Source organism: Lissotriton vulgaris, chromosome 10, assembly GCF_964263255.1.
Source record: "Lissotriton vulgaris chromosome 10, aLisVul1.2, whole genome shotgun sequence".
NCBI lineage: Eukaryota > Metazoa > Chordata > Amphibia > Caudata > Salamandridae > Lissotriton > Lissotriton vulgaris.
The window spans coordinates 496,028,112-496,050,906 of NC_141698.1; the positions used below are offsets into that span (position 1 = coordinate 496,028,112).

At 44.9% G+C, this 22,795-nt stretch overlaps 1 protein-coding gene across 1 annotated transcript in view; it reads left to right on the forward strand.

The window, feature by feature from the left end:
- The window catches only part of LOC147685445 (fibroblast growth factor receptor substrate 2-like), a 160,181-nt gene that overhangs the window by 111,743 nt on the left and 25,643 nt on the right, over window positions 1-22,795 (forward strand). Inside the window, exon 5 of the mRNA XM_086939785.1 lies at window positions 6,292-6,434. Within this exon, the coding sequence (XP_086795911.1) occupies window positions 6,292-6,434 (143 nt within the window). The remainder of the gene's footprint in view (window positions 1-6,291; window positions 6,435-22,795) is intronic.

The window sequence follows — 22,795 nt, forward strand, 5'->3', positions numbered from 1 at the left end:
TGGATCTGTACAGCCCTTACACTCTTTGTTGCCAGGCAATTTGAATGACCATCTAAAAATTTTGTCCTGGAACATAGCGGGTATTAAGGCAGGCCTTGTGTCTGCGGATTGGTCAAGTTTTATGGACAACTACGATATTATCCTGTTGCAGGAAACATGGGCAACGGAACCTGTCCATAAGCTGGGCTATACTAACTTTTTCAAACCCGCAACTAAAGGAGGTAAAGGGCGGGCCGCAGGTGGCTTGTTAATCTGGGTGAAACAATCCCTGGGCTTTTACCCAACAGAGTTCCCAGTGGAGAATCAGGATCTGTTATCCATTGTTTTAAACAAAGGGAACAAGCGAGCTATGAATATTATTAACATCTATGCTAGAGGCCTTCCTGGTGGTCGATGCCCACCCCTGTTGAACCTTGTTGATCACATGATAACGAAAATGGTCGGAGGTATTACTACCATCATTGCTGGGGACCTAAATTGTACTATAGAACCTGTGCTAGATATGGGAGACACATGGACTATGGTAAATGATTCTGCTTGGGGTATTCCAGACTTACAAGTGGAGAAGATGGCTAAAGCTACAGAGGCTGCAGTGTCCTGGACGGCCTTTTGCTTACAAAATGGGTTCAGGGCATGTAATGGCCGCTCTGCCTCTGATGCGAAGGGAAAAAGCACTTTTGATAATGGCCATAGGCAAAGCCGCATTGATTATATTTTACTGGACATGGAGCATTGGGCTCTCTTAATTGATATGGTAGTTTTAGAGCGCCCGGAAAGCGATCATAACCCACTGTCCCTATCGATGAAGACACCGGATTTAAATAGAAGGGAGGAACCATCTGCAACCTATACAGGGGATGTCCTACTTACCAATGATAGGAGGAGATTGAAGTGGTCACAGGTTATAGAAGATGAATGCTTATTAAATAATATCAATGTTGTAGTAGGAAATGCACTTAATGAAATGTTGCAAATAGATATGTCGGGGGTGGAGATTGGAGCTGCAAATAGTGTGATGGGTGTTCATATTAAGTGCTTTGACAGCTTAAAATCAATGCTATCCAAACCATGTAGGAAAGTTGTTACTAAAACTAATCCCTTGCCCCAAAAATGGTATAACAAGGACTGTAGAGAGGCACATACAGCTCTCATCTCTGCCATTAAATCTCGGGACATGGTTAAAGTGAGAGCTGCTAGACTCCATTACAGAAAAACCCTTAGCAAAGCCAAAAGGGAGTGGGAGGATGAGTTCTGGTCAGATCTTTTAGAGGCATCATCCTCTAATAACCAGAAAAGGTTTTGGGAGTTGGTTAAATGGGGCAAAAACATCGACTCTTCTACACCCGGAAATAATGTGCCACTCGAGGATTGGGTATCATTTTACTCGGCCCAATTTAGAGCTGGGGACGATGATACTTCAAATCCCTCAGGCAATCCACTCACGCAGACCCCAGAAAGCGGGAAACTCATCTTTACGGTTGCTGAGGTTGAGCTGTCATTGGCACTTACTCTCCGAGGCAAAGCCCCCGGTATGGACCTAATCCCGGCGGATCTTTTTAAATCTAATCCCACTTTTTGGCTCCCGTATATCACTAGAATAGCTAATACTTTGGCACTTGGAGCTACAGTCCCGAAATCCTGGAAAGGGGCAGAAATAGTTCCAGTCTATAAAAAGGGTGATAAATCTATTCCAGCAAACTACCGCCCTATCAGTTTAATCGACACGATTCAAAAGATAGTGGCGCGTATGGTTTTGGGAAGGGTCCAGGGTTGGATAGAAATGGAGAACATCCTGTCCCCCATGCAGGTGGGCTTCAGATCGGGAATGAGCACCATAGATCAGGTTTTTAGATTCTGCCTGATCTATTGGAAGGAGGTTTGGTTAGGTGGTGGTAACATCTATGCTGCATTCATTGATCTGAAGTCCGCCTTCGATCTGGTGCCCAGGGACAGGTTGTGGGGTGTGCTGGTAACTTTGGGATGCCCACCCGAATTATTGGACCTTATTATAAGACTCCACGAGGACAACTTTGCGAGGGTGAGGTGGGGGGGTCAGGGACAAGTCACAGAAACTTTCCCCGTAACCCGAGGCGTCCGCCAGGGGTGTGTCCTGGCCCCTACCCTGTTCCTCCTTTTTATCAACCAAGTTGTTAAATTTTTCTTGGATACTCCCACTGATGCCCCAATGTTGGCAGGGATGAGGTTCCCGCTACTCATCTTTGCAGATGACACTCTAATCCTCTCTAAAACACGCAGCGGACTACAGCGGGCTTTGGATCGCTTTGAGGAGTTTTGTGCCATCAACAACCTGGTAGTCAACGTGGGGAAAACAAAATTTATGGTCTTCACAAAAAACCACCCAGTCCGAAGTTCAGTGAAGATGAATGGAGTAAACCTTGAACAGGTTGATACCATGACCTATCTAGGGGTCACCCTTGATAGCCGCCTGAGATGGAAGGATCAGATCAATATGCAACAACTCAAACTTGCCAGGCTTACTGGCTGTCTCGTTAAAGAGCAGAAGGAATCAATCACTAGACGGGTCCTGCCGGCCCTTAAGATCTATGATGTTAAAATCTCTACAGCCATCTTATATGGCGCAGATCTATGGGGTCATATGGACTTGTCTAATCTGTATAAAACTCAATGTAGATTCCTCCGAAACCTAGTGGGCCTTCCACAGTCTACACCCTCGCTCCCTCTCTGCCTAGATCTTGGCACCCCCCCCCATAAATGAAATGGCAAGATTTAGGTTAGTGGCATTGTGGAGACGAATATGGACATCCCCAGACTTATTCCTTTTTGCAAAGGAATTGTCAGAAGTTAGGTCCATCAGGGGTTCAGGGAAAATACCATGGCTCATTGCTGTAAAAACAATTCTGATAGACATGGGCTTGGAACATCTTTGGTCATCCCCACAATCTAATCCCTTCCCACCTAAAGATGAATTTAAATCTCTATATTGGGCCACTACCCGCCTAAAAAGAGTGATGCTGTCCAATAAAAATGACCTCACAGGCAGGTTTCTAACATTCAAAATTGACCTATTGAGAGAGCCATACTGGGATGTTATTTCCCGACCGCTAGATAAGAAATTGTACCATCAGTTTAGAGTGGGCGCTTTGCCATTAAACATCTTTCTGAACAAATGGTCCACAGGGATATCACCTTATTGTATGTGCTGCTTAGGTCATATTGAGTCAGAAGGTCACTTCCTTTTTGCCTGTCCTAGGTATGGAGCACCTCGGAAAAAATGGCTAAAACCTCTGTTCCAAAATTTACCATATAAAACAGCAATGGAAGCCATACAGGTGCTCAGGACTAACACCTCAGAGGTCTTTGTGGTAGCCTTGGCAAAGTACTTGGGCTGGGCTTGGCTCCTTAGGTTAAAAAAGCGCTCGTCTCAGCGCCAAGTGCAAAAGTCGTTCTGCTATTTGCCATAATCTGTTTAGTTTAAGTATACACCTGTTAAACCACCCTACGACTATGTCCTATTAACTGCATTCATTGTTCGCGATCTAGAACTGTAATCCTAACTTTTTAAATATTTTTTGTCTTTTCCTATTTTTTTAAATTCTACATAAAATATTCAGGTTTTTTTTATTCACTAATTGAAATTTAATCCTGTTTTATTCACTTGTTAAGAAATGCTCTTTTGTTTGTGCACTTATGTATTTTTGTGAGTGTCTAAATAATAATTATGTTCATTGATTTCCTTTGGATATTTTAAATGAACCAGTTATATTCTTTTGTATTTTAATATGTCTTTTATGATTGCTAATAATCGAAATAAAGACTTTAAAACCTGAAACCTGACAAGGCTTCTCTCACTAGATTAACCCCTGCTATTTGCAGTGGTGTTGGAAAAACTTGGTTGCAGATTGATGTTGGTGCTGGGAATAGAGAATCAGAGTAGAGACACACACTTAAACGTACTCACTCATTCTGTCTCTGGAAACACAATACACTTGTATACTTGCGCCAACCAAATGAATCAATGACTCTCCTGCTGTGAGAATTAGAATGCTTCCGTTTTGTGTTGGGACTCTGCATTAGTTGGGAAAATTAAAAACATGTTCATGCTGTTGGTACATATTGCAGTGGGAGACTGTGGAGAACTAGGAAACCAGACTAATGGAAGGACACATGAGCAGATCATACAAGAGTTAGTTGTGATCAGAGTTGGTACTCCAACTAAATACACCTGTTTAATCAAGCAAATGGGGAGCATTCAGGAGAGAGGGGTGAGGAAGAGCATGAAAAAAGCCTCCATTTGTGCCAGAAGCTGATATATGAAGCATGAAATAACTCAAACGAATCCGTCAGGACATGGCGGTGTCAAAATGGAGAGTAGGCGGCTGCAAAACAGTAGGCAATCCATACCCCATTAACACCTTTGTTACCTTGCAGAAAGTTTGGACAGTTCTTCCAATGCTTGCAGGTGGTGAGGGAAATCTGCCCTGAGTTCCCAGAGGATCTATGGACCACGAAACCTAAATAGACATGCTTGAACCGGATACAAGGAGGACGCCTAGTATTCCACCTATCGAGCGCATTAATAGCTGGGAAAGGAAAGGAAGACCTGGGCATGAAATAGCATTGGGAAGTGGACTGTCAATACCAGTTGACTGACAAAGACCGCAAATTGGACTGATTTTAAGTCAGAAAAATACAGAGCAATGTCAGGTCGTAGGAAGCAAGATGGCGGAGCAGAAGACCTAAACATTATTCAGGTCAGAGCTGGGATATAATGTTACTAAACGTACTAACCTTAAGATCATTTTCACCATGGGATTGTACAGAGAAGGAGGGTAGACTTGGCAGTAGGGTGGGGGGGAAGGGGTGGGGTTGTGCATATCAAATGGAGCTTTGGGTCCCCTGTTTTGCCCAAAAAGCCCAAAGGCCACTCTCCCCTACCTGCCACAGCAGGAATTTCTCATCTGGAAAACCTCACATCTACTGGAAGATTTTAAATGGAGTCCAACTGTGCCAAACATTCTCCCCTATGTTGGAAATCTGTTCTATGAAAGTTTCTAGCTCCCCCATTGTCGTAGTGCCTTGGTTGCCCTGAGCTGAGTGTTGTACAACAGCACCTTGAAGTTCATAATATGTCCAGTTTACATAATACCTGTGTTTGTACTAAATTAGTGTTGCCCAATTGAATGCAAAGACACTGTTAATAAAGCAGAACTACCTTTTTAAATATATATATATATATATATATATATATATATATATATATATATATATATATATATATGTATATATATGTAGAAAAATAACCCTAGTTTGACCTCATAAGCTTTAAATGCATATGTGAATGAAAATATGTGAAGTATATTGTAGCCAAAGGGCGACTTTTCATTTCATTCAATATTCATGTACGGAACGTTCGACTTTAAACATGGTGCTTTGGCAAATGTCTCGTTAATTGTAAAGCCAAAGAGAATTATTCAGCTTTCGTCAACAGACCTGATCATGTGAGTTCATTAATGGGACTGAGCCATGAGGAATGTGTCTCATTTGACTTTCTAATGAGAAATAGTAAACCAGCCAGGCACCTACTTTTAGGTGGATGGCTTGCATAGCGGAAGCGTCCCTCAATATAAACATATTAAAGTGTTCCAAATAGAACTATTGTAGAACTCCTGTGGTCTAGACCAATAACGGCTACCTTGACCTCTGGTGGTCTTGTTTTTTTTGGAGCTGACGACCTCCAGAAGAGTGAAACCAGGCCAGAATCTCGGGTGCTTATATGATGCTTTACACAGAATATCAGCCCCACTCATCCCGCCCTAAAAATCCCACCCTTTAATAAACTAAGGCTGATTGCCGACCATTCACTAGAGAATATGTATCTGTAGTAGAAAACAGTGTTACTGAGGGGGGTACTAAGTGTCTGGCACCAGGGAGTTTAAGGTTATGGAGAAGCTGTTTAAAAGTCTGACATCAGTGCAACTGATCTGTAGCTGATGCATGTGTCCTGATGAAATCCATGAATTTTAAGTTTGGTACGTTTCCAAAAATAAACCTACATTTCACATAAACGTACAGCAATTACATACAACAGTTATCAAAATTACAAAATGCTCTGATGCTAGTGTAAACCACACCGAGCCCCACAAATGTACTTAAAACATTCATTTTTTTAATGGTGATTCAAAAGTGCAAACTTAAAGCAAAGCTGGAAGTACATAAATTGATTGTTACATGGACTGTAGTATTTGCTGTCTCTCCATTTGCCTCCTGTCCAAAATTGTCATTCCGTTTTTCATCCCGATCTTGTCTCAGCTACACCGGTTCCAGCAACCAGATTACTGCATCGATCTGGGGAATATCCCTCCTTTGCCAATGCTGCTTCATCCGAAAGGCCTGAACTGATTGGAAGGGACAATCGTTCAAGGTGTTCAACACTGAGGTCACCCATCTCACAAGTAAGTGAGGTATATCTTCATGGCTAATACCCGTCTTGATAGAGGAACAATCACCAACAGCAATTCAATGTGTGTATTTTAGTAGAAGAGAACGTAGACTACCGGTCTGGCTACATTTCACTAGGATGTCTCCTCTAGTCCTGTCCAGCATTTTCTTCCAGCGAATTTGTGCCTCCTATCTCTGTAGATCTCTGGTGGTATATTTCTCTATTTCTTGAACAGGTTCTACCCTCTGCAGTGTGTGTGTGTTCTTCCCCTACTAAAGGGTGTTGGGCCCTCTTGATGAAGAATAAGAAGTGCACTAGTCCTCCAAGTTCTAGACCACCACAGTCTCTTGACCACAGAGTTATGACCCTGGTCATACCGTTTTCAACTGGATCTTCCCCATGGGATCTGAAATGAGTTGCTGAGGAAAGCTTCCACCCCTTTATCTCAGATTGGTCCCTTCTATGGGTAGACTCCACGTTTGTGACAGCCCTTTATCCTAGTGATAAGAGGCGAGTAATAGTGATGCCATTTCTTTGGAATATTCTTTTTAGGTCTCGCCTACGCAGTGCGCATGCGCTGCATAGTAGACTTTTAGCTGTCGTGCAGCTCTTTTTCAAAGCACATACTTGTGCTTGTGGCAACATACGCCTTGTGGAAGTGCGCAGTGGCGCGTCACAAGCACGAGTATGTGCTTTGAAAAAGAGCAGACAGCTCTTGCCAGCGCGCGCGCGCACCACTCGTGGGTGCACCCCTCCGCCTCTCTCTCGCGCTAAACTTTCAGCGCAAGGCGCGCGCTTGTTTTTACTGCATGCTCGAGTATGTGTTATATCCCATTTAAAAGCTCACATCATTACCATTAATTGATGTTATCACTGTATTTTTGTGAATGTTAAACACCACTCAGTGCCTCGGACTGCATTTTCATGGACATTAAAAAAGCAGGGGTTGAGCGGCCTGGGAGACTCGCTTATTCTAAGATTGCACATTCTGATCATTAACTGTGTTAATTTTAGGATCTGAAAATTAATTGCTTGTTTTCATTCTTAGTTCTGAATACATTAACACCAAACAAATAAGGCGCTTTCTATCCTCCAGTGTCTGAGATGCCACCCGCTTTCAAGGGAGGGTGACAGCTTGCAAACTCTAGGGGCGGACATCTGTGTTTCTATGTTACCTCCCAGAAATCATCGCTTCTCCTTAATTGTACCAGTGCTCAGGATAAGGTCACGCTATTTTAATTTATGCACTGGGCTGCTTGAGTGTATCACTGTCTGCCACCACTGGATCCCATAAACTACCGGCAGGCTGTGTTCAGCAGGATAGTGTGTGAGCTTAAAGTGTCTCTTCCATCAGAAGCAGGCCTTGCTGACACAAAGAAAGTTAGAGTCCAGGAACCTGTGACCATGCCAACACCTCTCCGTGGTCTCTGAGCAGCAGCTGAATGCTTACAAACCCATGTGAGCTTCTGGAATAATTTAACTCTCAAGGGCTCAGCAGTGCTGCTGGCAATCGTCAATGAAAGCCGCTGTAATATGCATGACAATTTTGCCACATGTGGTGATGTGGAAAAATTACCTAATTTGCATTAGTTTAACATATTATACTTGACAGTGCTGCTACACAAATACATTAATTCACTTCATGCAGTCAATTCATTCCTATCAATGAGCACATTACAACCACAACTGGACGTCGGTACTAAAAAGGTGCAAGTTCATGCAAAAGTGTTACCTTAGGAACACTGTCATCAGGTGGCAAACGTACAGGTTATAATATCCGAAATTTCTATAGAATAAAACTAAGTTTTACATCTATCTCCACGGAGATAATAACAGCACACTGAGCCCATAGCATTCGTTCAGTAAACAAGCAGTGGCATAGCCAATAGGTCTCGCCTTTGGGACCTTAAAAGTGCTTAGCCATGCAACAGTTGATGTTGTTGCATGAAGGATATTGTGCTACATAACTAGACACTTATAAGGTCCCAAAGGCCTATTGGCTATTTCAATGCTTGCTTGAAGTGGCTATGGTATCAGATGTCAGCAGGATTTTTGATGTGGGAGGCTTGCTTTTCTGTGTTTTTGGAGCCTTTCGTCCTCTGATCATGGTCACTCCTACCACAACCCACTACTTGGTCATATCCCCAGTCCTAAAATCCCTTAATTGGCTACCCTATGAAGCTCTAATTCAGTTAAAGATTGCTGTTCTGACACACAAAGCCCTTCACCTCAATACTCCCAGTTACCTTGCTCAAAAACTTGAACTATCCTGTGGATCTAGAGCCTCGAGAACTGCCACTACCTTTCTCCTGAAACCACTTATCCTGAACAAAACAAGAACTTGTCACCGAGCCTTCTCCAGCGCAGCACCAAGGATTTGGAACTCTCTTCCACCGGATGTACGCAGAATTTCTTCAAAGATGGCTTTCAAATCGGAAGCTAAACGATTCCTTTTGAACAAATGTGTACCCTAATATGGATGCTTTCTCCTGCTAGGATGTTGAGACTGCTTTTGTTATTCCTCTCATTCATATTGTAAAGCGCTCTGTTCTCCCTCGGGATCTTGTTTGCGCTATATAAAACTTTATAAATAAATAAATATTTAAGGATAACACTTTGCTTCTCTGTGGAAGCTTCCTTCATTCTGTACGCTGCTATATCTGCAGAGCATTGTTCAGAGTCTCAGCTCCTAGTGTTGCTTCTGGTTGGCAGCTGCAATCTGTTGGGGCAGGACCACCTACTGTTTTCTCCCTCTGGCCCCCACAACCACTGCCACATCCAGTGATGCTCTAGCCTATCATCCCCCTACTACACCTAGAGCCACTGCTGCCAGGGAACTGTTGAAGCCCCTCTACAATCTTCTCACCTTTCTTAGGTCTCAACTAGAAAGCACATGCGCTGTCTCTGCGAGACAGTGGGCTACAGTTGTCCCACAGGCTTACTATTTGTTAGTTGCAACGTCGCTCTCATATCCTTCATTGCAGTTTGCCATGGCATGCATTCGTCATGCCTCTCCTTTTGTTTGGCCCACCCCTAGAACATGGACCAAGTACTTGTGCCCATCCACTGCTCAGTACTTTGGAGCTGCTTTTTAAATTGTGTTTATGCACTCCAGAGGAGTGCTTGTGTTTTCACTTGCTCCTTTCCCCACTCGTGTTGCTTCTTTTCTGTCGCACCTACTCCTCCGCAGTCCGACCTTTAATTGCGTTTAAGAACACCATACTAGTACTTGGGTTCGGTTCCTATTTCTTTTATAATGGCAAATAAGCAAATGCCACTGACTCGATGTTTCTTCCCCCAACTCCACATCCTCCTTCTCAGTAGCTGTTGTTGCTTCTCCTTCGCACTTGGAAGCAGGAGAAGCAATCTGAAAAGATTTTAAAATGAGAGTGGTTTTGAAAACTAGGGCCCACTCCCCATAAACCCTGAGCAGTCTACTGGCAACTTTCAAAAATATTAGTGTGGGGGCTAAAAGACAATGTACAAGAAGAAGCAGCTTAAATTGGCAATTGGAGCCCATGGCATTATGGGCATTCAAATAATCCCTGGAAAGGCTTTCTCGGCATTGCAGTTATGGGCTCATGAGAAATGAAGCTGATGTGCAGTGAAACAGAATTTGTCAATGTTGCAGTTGTTCGCCTGCAGCAACACAGATTTTATGCAAAGATACAAAACTACACACAATGAATACATTTTATTTACAAAATACCCATATTTAAAACAGCTGCAAAGCACTTGAACCTGGATGGTTGGGGTTTACTTCATGTACCTGCAATGGGATAAATGTTTCCTGGGCTGGAAAAGTATTTCACTTTTCAAACAAATTGCCTACACATCTGCTCCTCCATCTTTATGGCACTGCTTCTCCTCTTTCCTCCACGTGCTACTGCTCCCTGTCCTCATGGCATTGCACTCCAATCTACCTTACTCCACCTCACTTGAAGCTGCCCCAATCTACCCCAATCTAACCGACCCAACCTACCCCACTCTACACACTCCAATGTGCCCCGCTAAAATCTATTCCACTTCCATCTACAACACTTCAATTTACTCCAGTCTACCCAATCTACCCCAACCTACCCCAACCTACCCCACTTCAATCTACATCAATCTAGTCTATCCCACCAAGTCTACCCCAATCTACACCCCAAGCCTACTCCAATCTACCACACCCAATCTAACCCACTTCAGTCTGCCCCATCTACCCCGCTCCAATCCGACCCAACTACTTTTCCCCCACTCCAATCTACCCCACTAAAATGTACACCACTTCAATCTACACCACTCCAATTTACTCTAATCTACCCCACTTCAATCTACCTCAACCTACCACACTCCAGATTAATCCTATCCAACTCCAACCTCCCCCACCCCAATCTACCTCAATCCAAATCAGGGGAGTAGCCAGGAAAAAAACATATCCCCACTTGAAGTACACACTGAAAGTCTTTAAGCGGGCTAAGCAAGCCCATACATCCCTATGAGGCTGTGGGGTTGTCATGTACACCCTTGAGATTTTTAAATTGGGGCCAAACTGTCCTTCTGCTGAGCATTCCTTCGCATAGGCTGTTAGCAAATGACACACAAATGTGTGCAGAGAACTACGCAACAGATGCACTAACTCCCTGAGCATATATGATTCATTCATTTTTGTCTTTGGTGACAGTTGCTCGCACCCCTCCATCCACCTCATTTCTCTGTGTTGGCCACATTTTCCCCTACTCTAGTATAACCAGAGCCTCCTCTCCGAAGGCCTAAGCACCTCCCCAGACCTGCATTTTAAACTTACTTAATACAATGTTCCCAAGTGGACACACAGCGGACAATGAATACAAAATATTTTAAAGTTTAAGCTGTGTCTAATAATTTAATGCATATCATATACCAATTAAATCTGTATGGATAAGAAGAAAATTGCAACATGAGAACCCATTAAGCTATTTTGTGGCATCTGTTCAAAAGCATCAACTCATGAGACTCTGAATCTCATGTGTTGTTGGGAGGAAATGGTTTTACCTTGCATTCAATGAAATAAGCGAATTTCTCTTAAGCTGAAAAAAAATTAAAAATATACTCAACAAGAGCCAGTCCATTGACCACTTCCAGAATTCAATTGGGAAATCCTTTTCAGTCACTTTTGTATATTATTATTCACACCTCTGTATAACTAGAAGTATTGTGAGCTGTGCCCCCCTTAGTAAGGCATGTTGATATACACATTCAAGCTGCTAACCGTAATTTATATTTGTATGTTTTCTTAAAATGAATTAGGTTGAGCAAGAACAAATCCCATGCGAAACAACATTGATGAAACCTACATATGTCTAGGGCAGGAGTGTCAATATTATATCCAGGAGCACCAGATCCATGCCATCTTTTGAAGATAACCACTGAATATATAAAAGAGTTGCATTGAGATTTACTTTAGATATCCTAAAAATCTTCCGTAGATCCAGTTCCTCCTGGATTTACATTGGAGACACCTGGCTTAAAAAGGAAAGAAACTGTCTTGGTTGCAGTCTAATTGTTACCATCAGGCAAAACCATATAAAATAATTTCTGAAGAGGGAATTTCATCATTTGGCAATGACGATTTTTGTAACCAGAAAAATGAGGCCTACTTTTGTTCATGAAATGTTGCCAATTTGTTATGCATCTCAGTGCAGAATTGTGGTTCATTGGCAAAGTTAGTGATAGAGACCCAGTGTTGTGCAAGCATTTAGGCATCTAAGCCAGTTATCAGTGGATTGGCAGAGGTTTGTGTAAGAGTTTTACGCACTCAGGTCAAAATCCCTGAAAATGTCTTCTTTTCTTCTTTAAAGGCTCCCTCTCATCCTCCCTTCACTCTCTTACCCTAAATGTTTTTGTTCATCTTCGCCTGATTTATTTCATTATAGGTAACCATTCTTTAAAAATCTGCAGAGGGAGACAATGCTGCATATTTAGTAATAGCAATATGTATCTCAAGCCAAACATGCCTGAGGAGACAGAGTGTAAACTTCCATCCCCGAGTCTGCGCTCTGATGTAGCACGGAATTGCAAAAAAGAGATATTAAGAGTGAGTTCCTGTTGCAGGCCCATGGTCTCACCCTGTTTCCCTAGGCTGCCTGCCAGTGATAACAAGCGCTGATCGCGTGGGGTGCAGGACCATCGCCTGTTTGAAATGTGCCTTTATCACACAGTCTGCTGTGCTGCGGATGCCACCAGACCAACGGGGCATCAGCTAAAGAACCCACCCCACACTCCAGCTGACGAAGCGGGGGGTTTCACAACACAACTGTTCAAAACTACCCCACTAAAACACACATCACTTCAATCTACACCACTCAAATTTACTCTAATCTACCCCACTCAAATCTATATCAACCTACCCCACCCCATACTACACCACCCAACTAACCCGAATCTACCCCACCCAGTCTGCCCTGACCAGCCTACCCAGATCTACTCCACTCCAATCTACCCAATGCAATTACCCCACTCCAGTTTACCCCACTCTACCCAACTCCAATCTATCCCAATCTCCCCCTCCCTACCCCACTACAATCTACACTTCTCTACCCCACTACAATCTACCTTTTTCCAATGTACCCCATTCAAACCCCTCCACCTCAAATGGCCCCGCTCCAATCTACCCCTCTCCAGTCTTCCCCATCCATCCTACCACAATTTACTACATCTAATTTACTCCAGTCCAATTTACTCCAATCTACCAATCAATACTACCCCAATCTACATTGCCCCACTCTACCCCATCCCAGTCTTCCATACCCAACCTACCTCAATCTACCCCATTCCAATCTACCTTAGTCTACCCCACTGCAATCTACCCCACCCAATCTACCCCATTCCAATCTACCCCATTCCAATCTACCCCTCTCCAATTTACCCCACTGACCCCACTCCAATCCACCCTACTCCACCATGCTCTACCCCACTCTGCCCGCTCTAATCTATTCCATGACAATCTATCATACTATCCAACTCCAACTACTCCATCCTACCCCATTCAATGTACTCACTCCAATTTACCTTAACCTACCCCACTCCATTCTACCTCACTTCAATATACCCCTCTCCCACACTCCAATGTACACCACTTCTACCTACCACACTCCAACCTACCCCACCAATACTACCTCCAATTTACGATCTACTTCCACCAATCTACTCCTACCTGTCCTAATACATCCCACCCCAATCTACCACAACCTCTCAACCCAATCTACCCCACTCCAATCTGCCCTAATCTACCCCATCCCTTTTTACCCCACTCTAATCTACCCCCACTCCAATTTACCGCACACCATTCTACCCCCCACCCCACCCAATTTTAGCCTTGCTGAATAGCAGCCACACATTGCCAAAGTCAATAGCTCTTGCGTAGGCTGTGCAGCTTTTGGTAGGCAATTTTGTGAACATCATATTAGAGGGGCTTTGTCTTACCACACGTTAGGAGCCAGGAGTACATGTTTTGATTTGGTAGAAGTTGTGCGCTTACACTAAGTGCTTTCCTTCCACGCAGCTGTGATCATTCTGTTTAGTTATTCAGCATCCTGAAGTTGAACTTTCAGGGCCACACACAAGACATTCTAAAGCTATTAAAGTGACTTAGATAACTGGGAAATGTATGATGTTTTTTCTTTGGCAGAAGCACAGATCCTTAATCTACATGGCAGCACATTCATAAGCCATATTATTGGGATATCTAATACCTGCTACATCCATTCAGATTTCAATAGCTGGTTTCCTTGGTCTTTCAGATTCCATTATTTCTATTTGTACCCTCCGATTCATTAAATGAGCCATTCGTTTTGGATCCCCAGCTTCCGGAAATCGGTCTCTTTGCTCAGGGAAATCAAACATTGAATCCTCATGATGCTGAATAAAATTAGCATATTCTCAGCCTGATTGTGTGACAGGACCCGGGACGGCCCATCGCTGCCTGGGTGGGAGCCTGGGCTGGAAGTGAGTTGGCTCAGAGTCCTTGATGGTGAGTGATTTATTATTCTGGGGGAGTCCTGGGCATTCTGCGTCTGTTCTACTACAGCATTAATAAGGGCCCTCTCCTGCAACACAGTGGAGGGTCCAAGCATCCCCCATGCTTCTGCTGTCCTGTGGTAGAAGTTGACTGCTTTATCCTGCTGGTGCGGGGGGGTCGGTGGCAGCACTGTGTCAGGCTCCGCAGTGGAGGACAGACCCAGAATTAATCCTGACTACTTGTGCTTCTCAAGGCTTCCTCCTGGCCTCCCTGGGTAAATTGGCTGGTGGCAAGAAGCCCAAAATATCCTAATGGATCCTTGACACGTGTGGAGTCCCTCCAGTGGAGCAGTAGCTACTATGCCCTCTCAAGTGTGGCCAGCTACCATGGTGTCTGGTCTGGGGCCTGGCTGACTGCATCTGGAGAATCCTCATCAGCTCTCGAACAAAGGACCCACCAATTCTCTGCTGGCGTGTTTCTTGGTCTCTGATGTTTCAATAGCCATCTATGGGCTGAGATAAGCATCCTGCATTTGAGAGACCGATTAAAATGGACAGGTGCACTACCCCAGCGTCAGAGGTGACCAAGTCCATTGGGGATCAAGGATCATCTCAAGCTGCCCAGAGCCCACGGATGCCAACACTATACTTAAGGCCGTTCAAGCCTCGTGCTTGGCACTAGATTTGAGGTGGGGTAGACTTGTCTCTTGGGTGAACAAGAAGACCTGAAGACCTGAAAAAAGTAGTCTACAGGGTTGCAGGAATGGGGCGGGGGAGGGCGGCACATCTCCGAGGTAGATAATTCTGTACATGAGCTCAAAGCCATTGTTGCCCACCTCAAACCGCAACCTAGTGGATTGCCCAAAGGACACCAAACTGTGCAAGGAAGAGCAACGTGTGCTTTATAGGGTTTCCTGAAAGATCAGAGGGTTCTTCCACAAAGAAATTTCTTGTGCAATGAATCCCCTCTTGGATGTCAGTGGATAATCTTTCATCCTGCTTTATTATCAAATGAGCACATTAATCTCTGGCTGCTAATCCCCTTGGGAATGGGCAGTGGAAAAAAGACCCTTGAGAAGTAACTCTCTACCTTCTCAGGGGATCGTAGACCACAGTGTCCCTGGTCTCGAGTGAACCTGACTTCAGAGACGCAACAGGCTCAGGGGCTCCCGAATGAGGGTGGGCGCCCCTAAGCAGTAGTCTGACTCATCAGTCAATACAGATCCATTAGGAGGCCTGAAGAAATCCTGTCAGACTGCTCCAAATAAATACTGGGTGACCTCACCAGCGACAACAGCTACTGATGGCGGGAAGTGGTGTGGTTCTCCCTCTGGTGCTGGAGAGTTTACATTTTCAACATGGGTTACTTACCTAGACTTTGCTTTTGCATGCTGCCTGCAAAACCTTGTAGTCACATGATGTTCTTGTCTTGGAGGGGCCTATTGGATTACTATAGCTTCATCTGTCTCAGATTAGTTTAGTCTTCTTAACGTTGGGATGTCAGATGCTTCTGGGGTGGAAATGGTGGATTGGATGGGAGTTGTGATGTAGGCGGTTTCGCATTTAGGACCAGATACATCAAGGCAAAAGCCAGTCACAAACGGGCAGATTCTCAAAATCTGCCCCTTTGCGACCGGCATTTATGCATTTGGGATGCATCATCCCAAATGCAAAAATCACAATTGAAGAAATCGCAAAATAACGATTACTTAAATTGCGATTGCATTTAAGGAATCACAATTTGCGATTCCTTCAATGCCATGAATTAAAGAGAATTGTGATTTCGCAATTAAGAATAGCAATTTACCGTCAAATGAAAGGTGATGGTAAATTGTGATTTCTTTGAAAAAAGCACCAAAGTGCATTCTTCAAAGTCCCATGTTACACACACACATGCCCTTGGGACTTGCGTGTGCGTAACATGGGTGCACATATCTATTTGAGGGATGCAAAAGGGTGTCTTTTTGACGCCTTTGCACCCTTGAAATTGCATGTGCAATTTCCTATTCATTCCTATGGGCCTGTAGGCCCATAGAAATGAATGGGAAGTCATTCCTTAATTGCAACTCGCACTTTGCGAGTCGCAATTAAGGAATGTTTGGGAATCGCTATTTTTTAAGCTATTCCTACATGCATAGGCTTTTGCGATTCCTTAATAATTGCAACTAAGCAATCTCAAAAGCCTAAATTGATGCAAGTGCCGCTTGGATCTGTTGACCATGGTTCTGCTTTCACTACAGTTCTGCCCAGTAACAGATTTTTCTGCAGGTACATGGTTGGGAGACCACAGCCTCTTAGAGGTTGGGCTAAAGCACGGATTACTCACTCAGCTATGTATGACTAGAGAGGTATGACGTGGAACGTTAATGGACTGAAAAACTGGATTAAGAGAGGGTCAGTCCTTGGTTTCATGAAATGTAATGCACTGGCAGCCTTGTTGTTACAGTTTTTACAGTTTGAAATCTTTATTTCGACCAATAAGGTCATAAAAGATATACACTCATCACAATAAAAAGAAAAATAAACATTACATCAAAACAATGATTTTTTTTTTAAATTGGTCTTTGCAATATGAATCAAGTTATCTAGAATCAATTACCATCTAAAATTTAAAAGAACATATTTAAGAATCCACGTCCAGTTTAAGGAAGCGTGAACGTGCGTGCCACATTGCCATTAAGTACTTAGCCATTGCAAACACTATCTGTGGGGAAAGATCAGTCTTTAAGATTCTGTACGCAGGTAAGAAGTTACTAAATCCCAAGTTTTTGAGGAGGGGGATAAGCCAGTATTTACTGATTTTTTTGGTAAGGCTCGCAGAAAAGTACCACATGTAAGTCATTTTCTTGGGGGTGCGCGCATGCCGGGCAGCGCTCCGTGGTCGGGGGCGAAGACCATGAACTTGTAAATGACCTTAGAGGTAGGGTACCATGCCTCCACTGCAAAAAGAGTTTCCTAGCGAGCGCTGGACTCATACCGTCCAAAACACTTTCAAAAGAATAATAGTCTTTGTTTTGGATGAATAAGTTTGTCAGGGACCCCACCCGCGTCTCATTCACGGCAACAGTTAGCTTTAGGTTGTAGTAAGCCTTTGATAGTTCTTTCCGTGAAATCTTAATGCTTTCTTTTGCTGGATCAGTCCAAAGTTCTGGTAAACCAAGGATCTCAAGTGATCTTTTTATATAGGTTAGCCATGGAATAGAACTAGCGTTTGGTAGGTTTAAAAACTCCTGAAGCTCAGTCCTGTATTTAATGAGATCAATGCTGCTCCAGAGTCGTCGCCAGAAGGTTAATGGCTTGAGTCCCAATTCATCTGCAATTGGCCTGATGTCCAGATCGAGTCTCAAAGGAAGCAGCAGCGTACTTGCGGGAAGAGCTACCATCTGCCTGATAAATTTATTTTCTGTGGTCATCAGTTTTTGAGCAGTGGTGTGACCCCACAGTTCGCCCCCGTTTGTTTTTTGGGCATTGATCTCAAGTCCCCTTTCCGTGCAGAATTCTAGAAATCCATCCAGTACCCTTTGGATTCCCATGGGGGATTTCAATAGCAGCAGGGTATCACCGCAAACATGATAGCGGGACCCTGCTGCCATCCAATTTAGGGGCATCAATATCTGCAATCCTGGACAGGTGGGCGATTACCCCGTTCACAAAGAGGCAGAACAGGGTCGGTGCAAGCACACAGCCCTGTCTCACCCCTCTGTCAACAGGGAATCTGTCTGTAAGCTCCCCATTCCTGCCACACCTGACACGTGCAAAGTTATTCTGGTGTAACTTAATTAAGATGGATAGGATTTCTACTGGGACACCCATATCCACCAGGACTCTCCATAGTTTTGGTCTTGGGACCAAATCGAAGGCGGCTCGCAAGTCCACAAACACAGTGTACAAGCTGCCGCCCTCGATTAGTGCAGTCCTCCAATAAATGAGATTCAGGCAGAATATTTGGTCGGTTGTAGATATCCCACTTCTAAAACCTGCCTGATATGGACTCAGAATAGCATATTCCTCCAGCCAGGTCTGGAGCTGATCTAATATAAGTCTCCCAAAAATCTTCTGGGACACGTCTATGAGGCTGATGGGCCTGTAATTGGCTGGGAGCAGAGGCGAGCCCTTCTTAAATATAGGAACAACCTCTGCGCCCAGCCAAGTACAAGGCACATCCATGCCCTTCAGAACTTCATTAAATAGTACCAATAGGTAGGGGGGCCATATATCAGGCTCCTGTTTAAACAGATCACCTGGAAGACCCTCCAAGCCTGGCGCTTTGCCCAGTGGCAGTCCCGCAATCGCTGCTCTGACCTCCTTTTCTGTAAAGAGGTCCCCCTCTAAGTAATTTGTGACAAATGGGGAAGAATAACATTTAGCCCCATTTTCCTCTGTGTAGAGGGACTGAAAATGTTCCTGCCATACGCTTGGTGCGATATTAGGTTCTATTGCCGGTGCTAGGTCTTCGGATCCCGTGTTAACGATACACCAGAACTTCCTGGAGTCCCTAGTGGCCAATGAACTAGAAAGTTCCTCCCACTTATTCTAGTCCCATTCCATCTTAGCACTATTGACCATTTTCTTGTTTGCCCGTCTTCTAGACTGTATCTCTAGTCTACTTTTACCCTCTTTAATAGAAAAGAGAAGATACCCTTTGCCTTGCGACATGTTGCATTGTACCATGTAGAACGGTGGTAACCAACGCCTCTAGTATGAACATTGGAAAAGAGATCTATCGCCAAGGTCCTAACAAGTGCCTCGTGTAACAACCACAATGTGTTATGGGTTTCCCCTGAACTTGCTTCCCCACTAAGGATTCCGACTTTTTCTAGTGTTGGAATTATTCTTGTGTAGAGGCTGGATAGTTTTTCCCTACTGGCTGCCAATTTTTCCCACCTTACTCTCTTTCTATTGTTCTCGAGAAGTAGGCTAGGATTTGGATTCACTGCCACCAGAGCATGGTCCCTACCCTCCTTGCCAGGGACAGCATAGTCGAATTCCAGGGCGTTGTGGCCACTATCTGTTCTGACCAGCACCCTAAAATCAATAATATGCTGCCACGAGGACAGTTGAACTAGGACGTAATCTATTCTTGACTCCCTGCCCGCTCTGTTAAAGGTATATTTACTGGGATTGTCAGATTTAGTACGGCCGTTACACGCCCTAAGTCCATGTTTGAGGGTTAGGGCGGTAATCTGTAGAGCGAGTGGGGTCCATGCTCTAGGGGGGGAAGCTACCGTTGGGGGAACTAGCCATCTAGCATCCTCTTCTAGTGAGGACCCATCCAGGAGGCCGGCAAGAGGCTCGAAGTGTGAATTGAAATCCCCTCCCACCACGATTGGGATCCCCGTGGGTAGTTCATTGAGAAAATCTGAGAGTTCCTCAATGGTGGTCGATTCTCGTGCTATGTTTACTGGTCTGGAGTAAACATTTATCAAGACGAGTCTACGGGAATTTGTCCAATCCAGCTGCACAGCTAGAATATCTTCTGTGGTCAGTAGGAGTCGCGTGGCCTGGCATCTCAAGTGAGTTGCCACCCATACTGCAAGGCCACCCGAAGGGCGTCCCCTACCTCCCCATTTCGCCGGAGTGTAAAATGTAGCAAAACCCAGGGGAGAGTGCTCTTACCTCGCCCAGGTTTCTTGGAAAAGGCATATGTCTTTAGAATCAATAAATGATATCCAATCCAGTTGGTCCAACTTGTTTCCCAGGCCTGCCACATTCCAAGAAAGAATGTTCAGGAAGGGCGGCCTGTGGTTTGCAGATGGTACTGGAGAGGGAGCGTGGTCGTTTGAATTGGCAGTGGCCATTGTTGCTATGGTCGTAACTCCTCTTAATTCTCCTACTTCCCTGTAACTATTAAGGTGGTTAATGGTGGTCCTATTTTGTTCGCTTATATGGTTCATTTCTCCATTCTGCCTGGGCGCTGTCTTAATTTCATATATATAGCTACAGGGTGTGGTGGTTCCATCGAGACCCTCTCTATGGCAATGGTGGTACTTCTTGCCTTAAGACCTCACCTGTCTATCCACCATTTCTAGTTCGCCTTATCTGTTAAATGTTAAATGTGGGAAAGTATGTTGGATGGTGGACTCTAGGACGATATTCTCTTCTGTTTCTTCCACCCCAGCCACCTCCCCTACCATGATACGATTCCCACCCTTCCTCCTCCAAGAATGGTGTAAAGATTGGTTGCTGTTGGATTGTGGGGTAGTTGAAGTTTGTTCTCCCACTGTGGTCCCACCCAACCCCCTTCTCAGGGAGACTGCCCCATCTCTCGGCATCTCCCTCATAATTCAATGGAGGATAGAAGAAAGAAAGGGGTAGTGACTTGATGTTACTCTCCTGGTCATCCGGGTGCCATCCACAGATATAGGCGGCGGTCCTGGGATCTCTAAAATTTATCAGAACACAATCCCCATGAATGGTTTTCTTTGAGCTGCCTACCCATGGAACCCTTCTAACCATTAGGACCTCACTAGTTATGCCTTGGGGTAAAGGTCTGTACATGGGTAGCCCGCTGACCACCTTATTCCTCAGGGAAGCTGTTGATTCTCTGTAGGTGGTTTTCAACTCCGGGACCCCCGCTAGAATTACTGTATAGGGGCTGGCCTCCGGAGGTAAATACACAGCTCTAGGCTTTTTAATATTCCTAGGTGCCTCAACTGTTGGAGATGTTAGTTTGTGTGAGTCATTAGGGACCTGTGCATTGTCCTTGATACTGTTTGGGTTGGTCTGGAGGGGGGGGAGCGGTGGATGTTGGGTTGCGGGAGTATTAGGATTGTGTGCTTTGGCCTTGGGTAGACTTGTCGTGGTTGGGGGAGGGATGGGTTTAGCCTTTTGTGCCACAGGGGCTGGCCTATTATCTTTTCCAGCGTTTGTTTGGGGATCCCTTTTGTTCTTTGTCTCTGTGCCCCCTCTGCCACCCCCACAATCTGCTTTTAGACTGTCAGCTAGTTGGACGGTCGATTTTTCTATGGATACTGGTCTAGCTTTCATCTTAATTAACCTTGCTTCTAAAGGACTTAGTAGAGATCTAATAAGAGTGCCTATATCTCCTAGCGTAATATCTTCACTAGAGGTATCAAGGGTGGCTTTAAGCGCCCAGGAGGGAGGTGGGGTCGATGGAGAAGAGTCTCCAGGTGCGGCACAAACACACGCCGCTAGTAATCCTGGGACTCGCAGTCCCGCTGTAGCTTCCGCCGCCCACCGTGATGGTCCTTCTGCTGCCTGGGGCTCCGGTAGGAAAGCACTCCACAAAACACTCTGATAAACAAAGTCCGACCCACACAACTTCGAGCGGCGCCCGCGAAGCGGGGGCCGCGAGTCGTGGCTTTAAGCGCCCAGGAGGGAGGCGGGTTGGATGTGGAAGAGTCTCCAGGTGCGGCACAAACACACGCCGCTAGTAATCCTGGGACTCGCAGTCCCGCCGCCCACCGTGATTGTCCTTCTGCTGCCTGGGGCTGCGGTAGGAAAGCACTCCACAAAACACTCTGATAAACAAAGTCCGACCCACACAACTTCGAGCAGCACACAAAACTCACCTGTTGAGTAACAAGTGCCAGTTTTTGGCCAGGTATGGCTATGATAGAATTTCACGCTGGCTACATGAATGGCTTCAGGAATGTCACCATCATTCTGCCACGTCTTTACCACGCATGCCTTTACCACAAATTTTGTTGGAGAGGCATGATTAATAAATTCATATGCATGGTAAAGATGACTTTCTAGCCCTAGCCCTGAGCCCTAAAACCTGGTCCCCAGCCCTGAAAACGACCCGACCCCCACCCGTAAAAGCACCCAGCCCTGCCACCTTGAGCACTGAAACCGACCCCAGTCCTAAAAACGACCCCAGCCTTAAAAACACCCCAGGCCCCCAACCTGAGCTGTAAAGCTGTGTTCCACCCTAAAAACCACCCTGACAGCTGCCCACCCTGAGCCCTAAACCCCAGCCCTCAGGTCAAAATTTACCCAATCCCAGCCCTATTCGAAAAGCTGTGTCCCGATCCTTCCTGTTCCTGTTCCTTCCAGTCTCCCTGACCATCCACTCTGAATCTAGAGCGCTGACAGCCTAAACCACGAAAATGCGTGGAAAAGGCAGATGCATGGTAAAGGCAATCGTGGTAACGCTTGCGCTGTAACGGAACGCGTGGTTCTGTCCGCGTTGTAAATGTTGTTTCCATTCTGAAAATGTGTTTGTACTTGTGTTGGTAGTTTCATACTACCTTTGGTCTGAAAAGTCTAGCGAGAGAGAAAAATAAACACTCAGTGTCACTCAGTTACAGAGTTAGTTATGATTTCATCACATTCCTCATAAGAATGGCATGTATTGAATCTTAAATAACATTGGACAAAACTGTACAAAACTTTATAGATGGCATGAAGCCGTTGATGTTCCAGACTTGG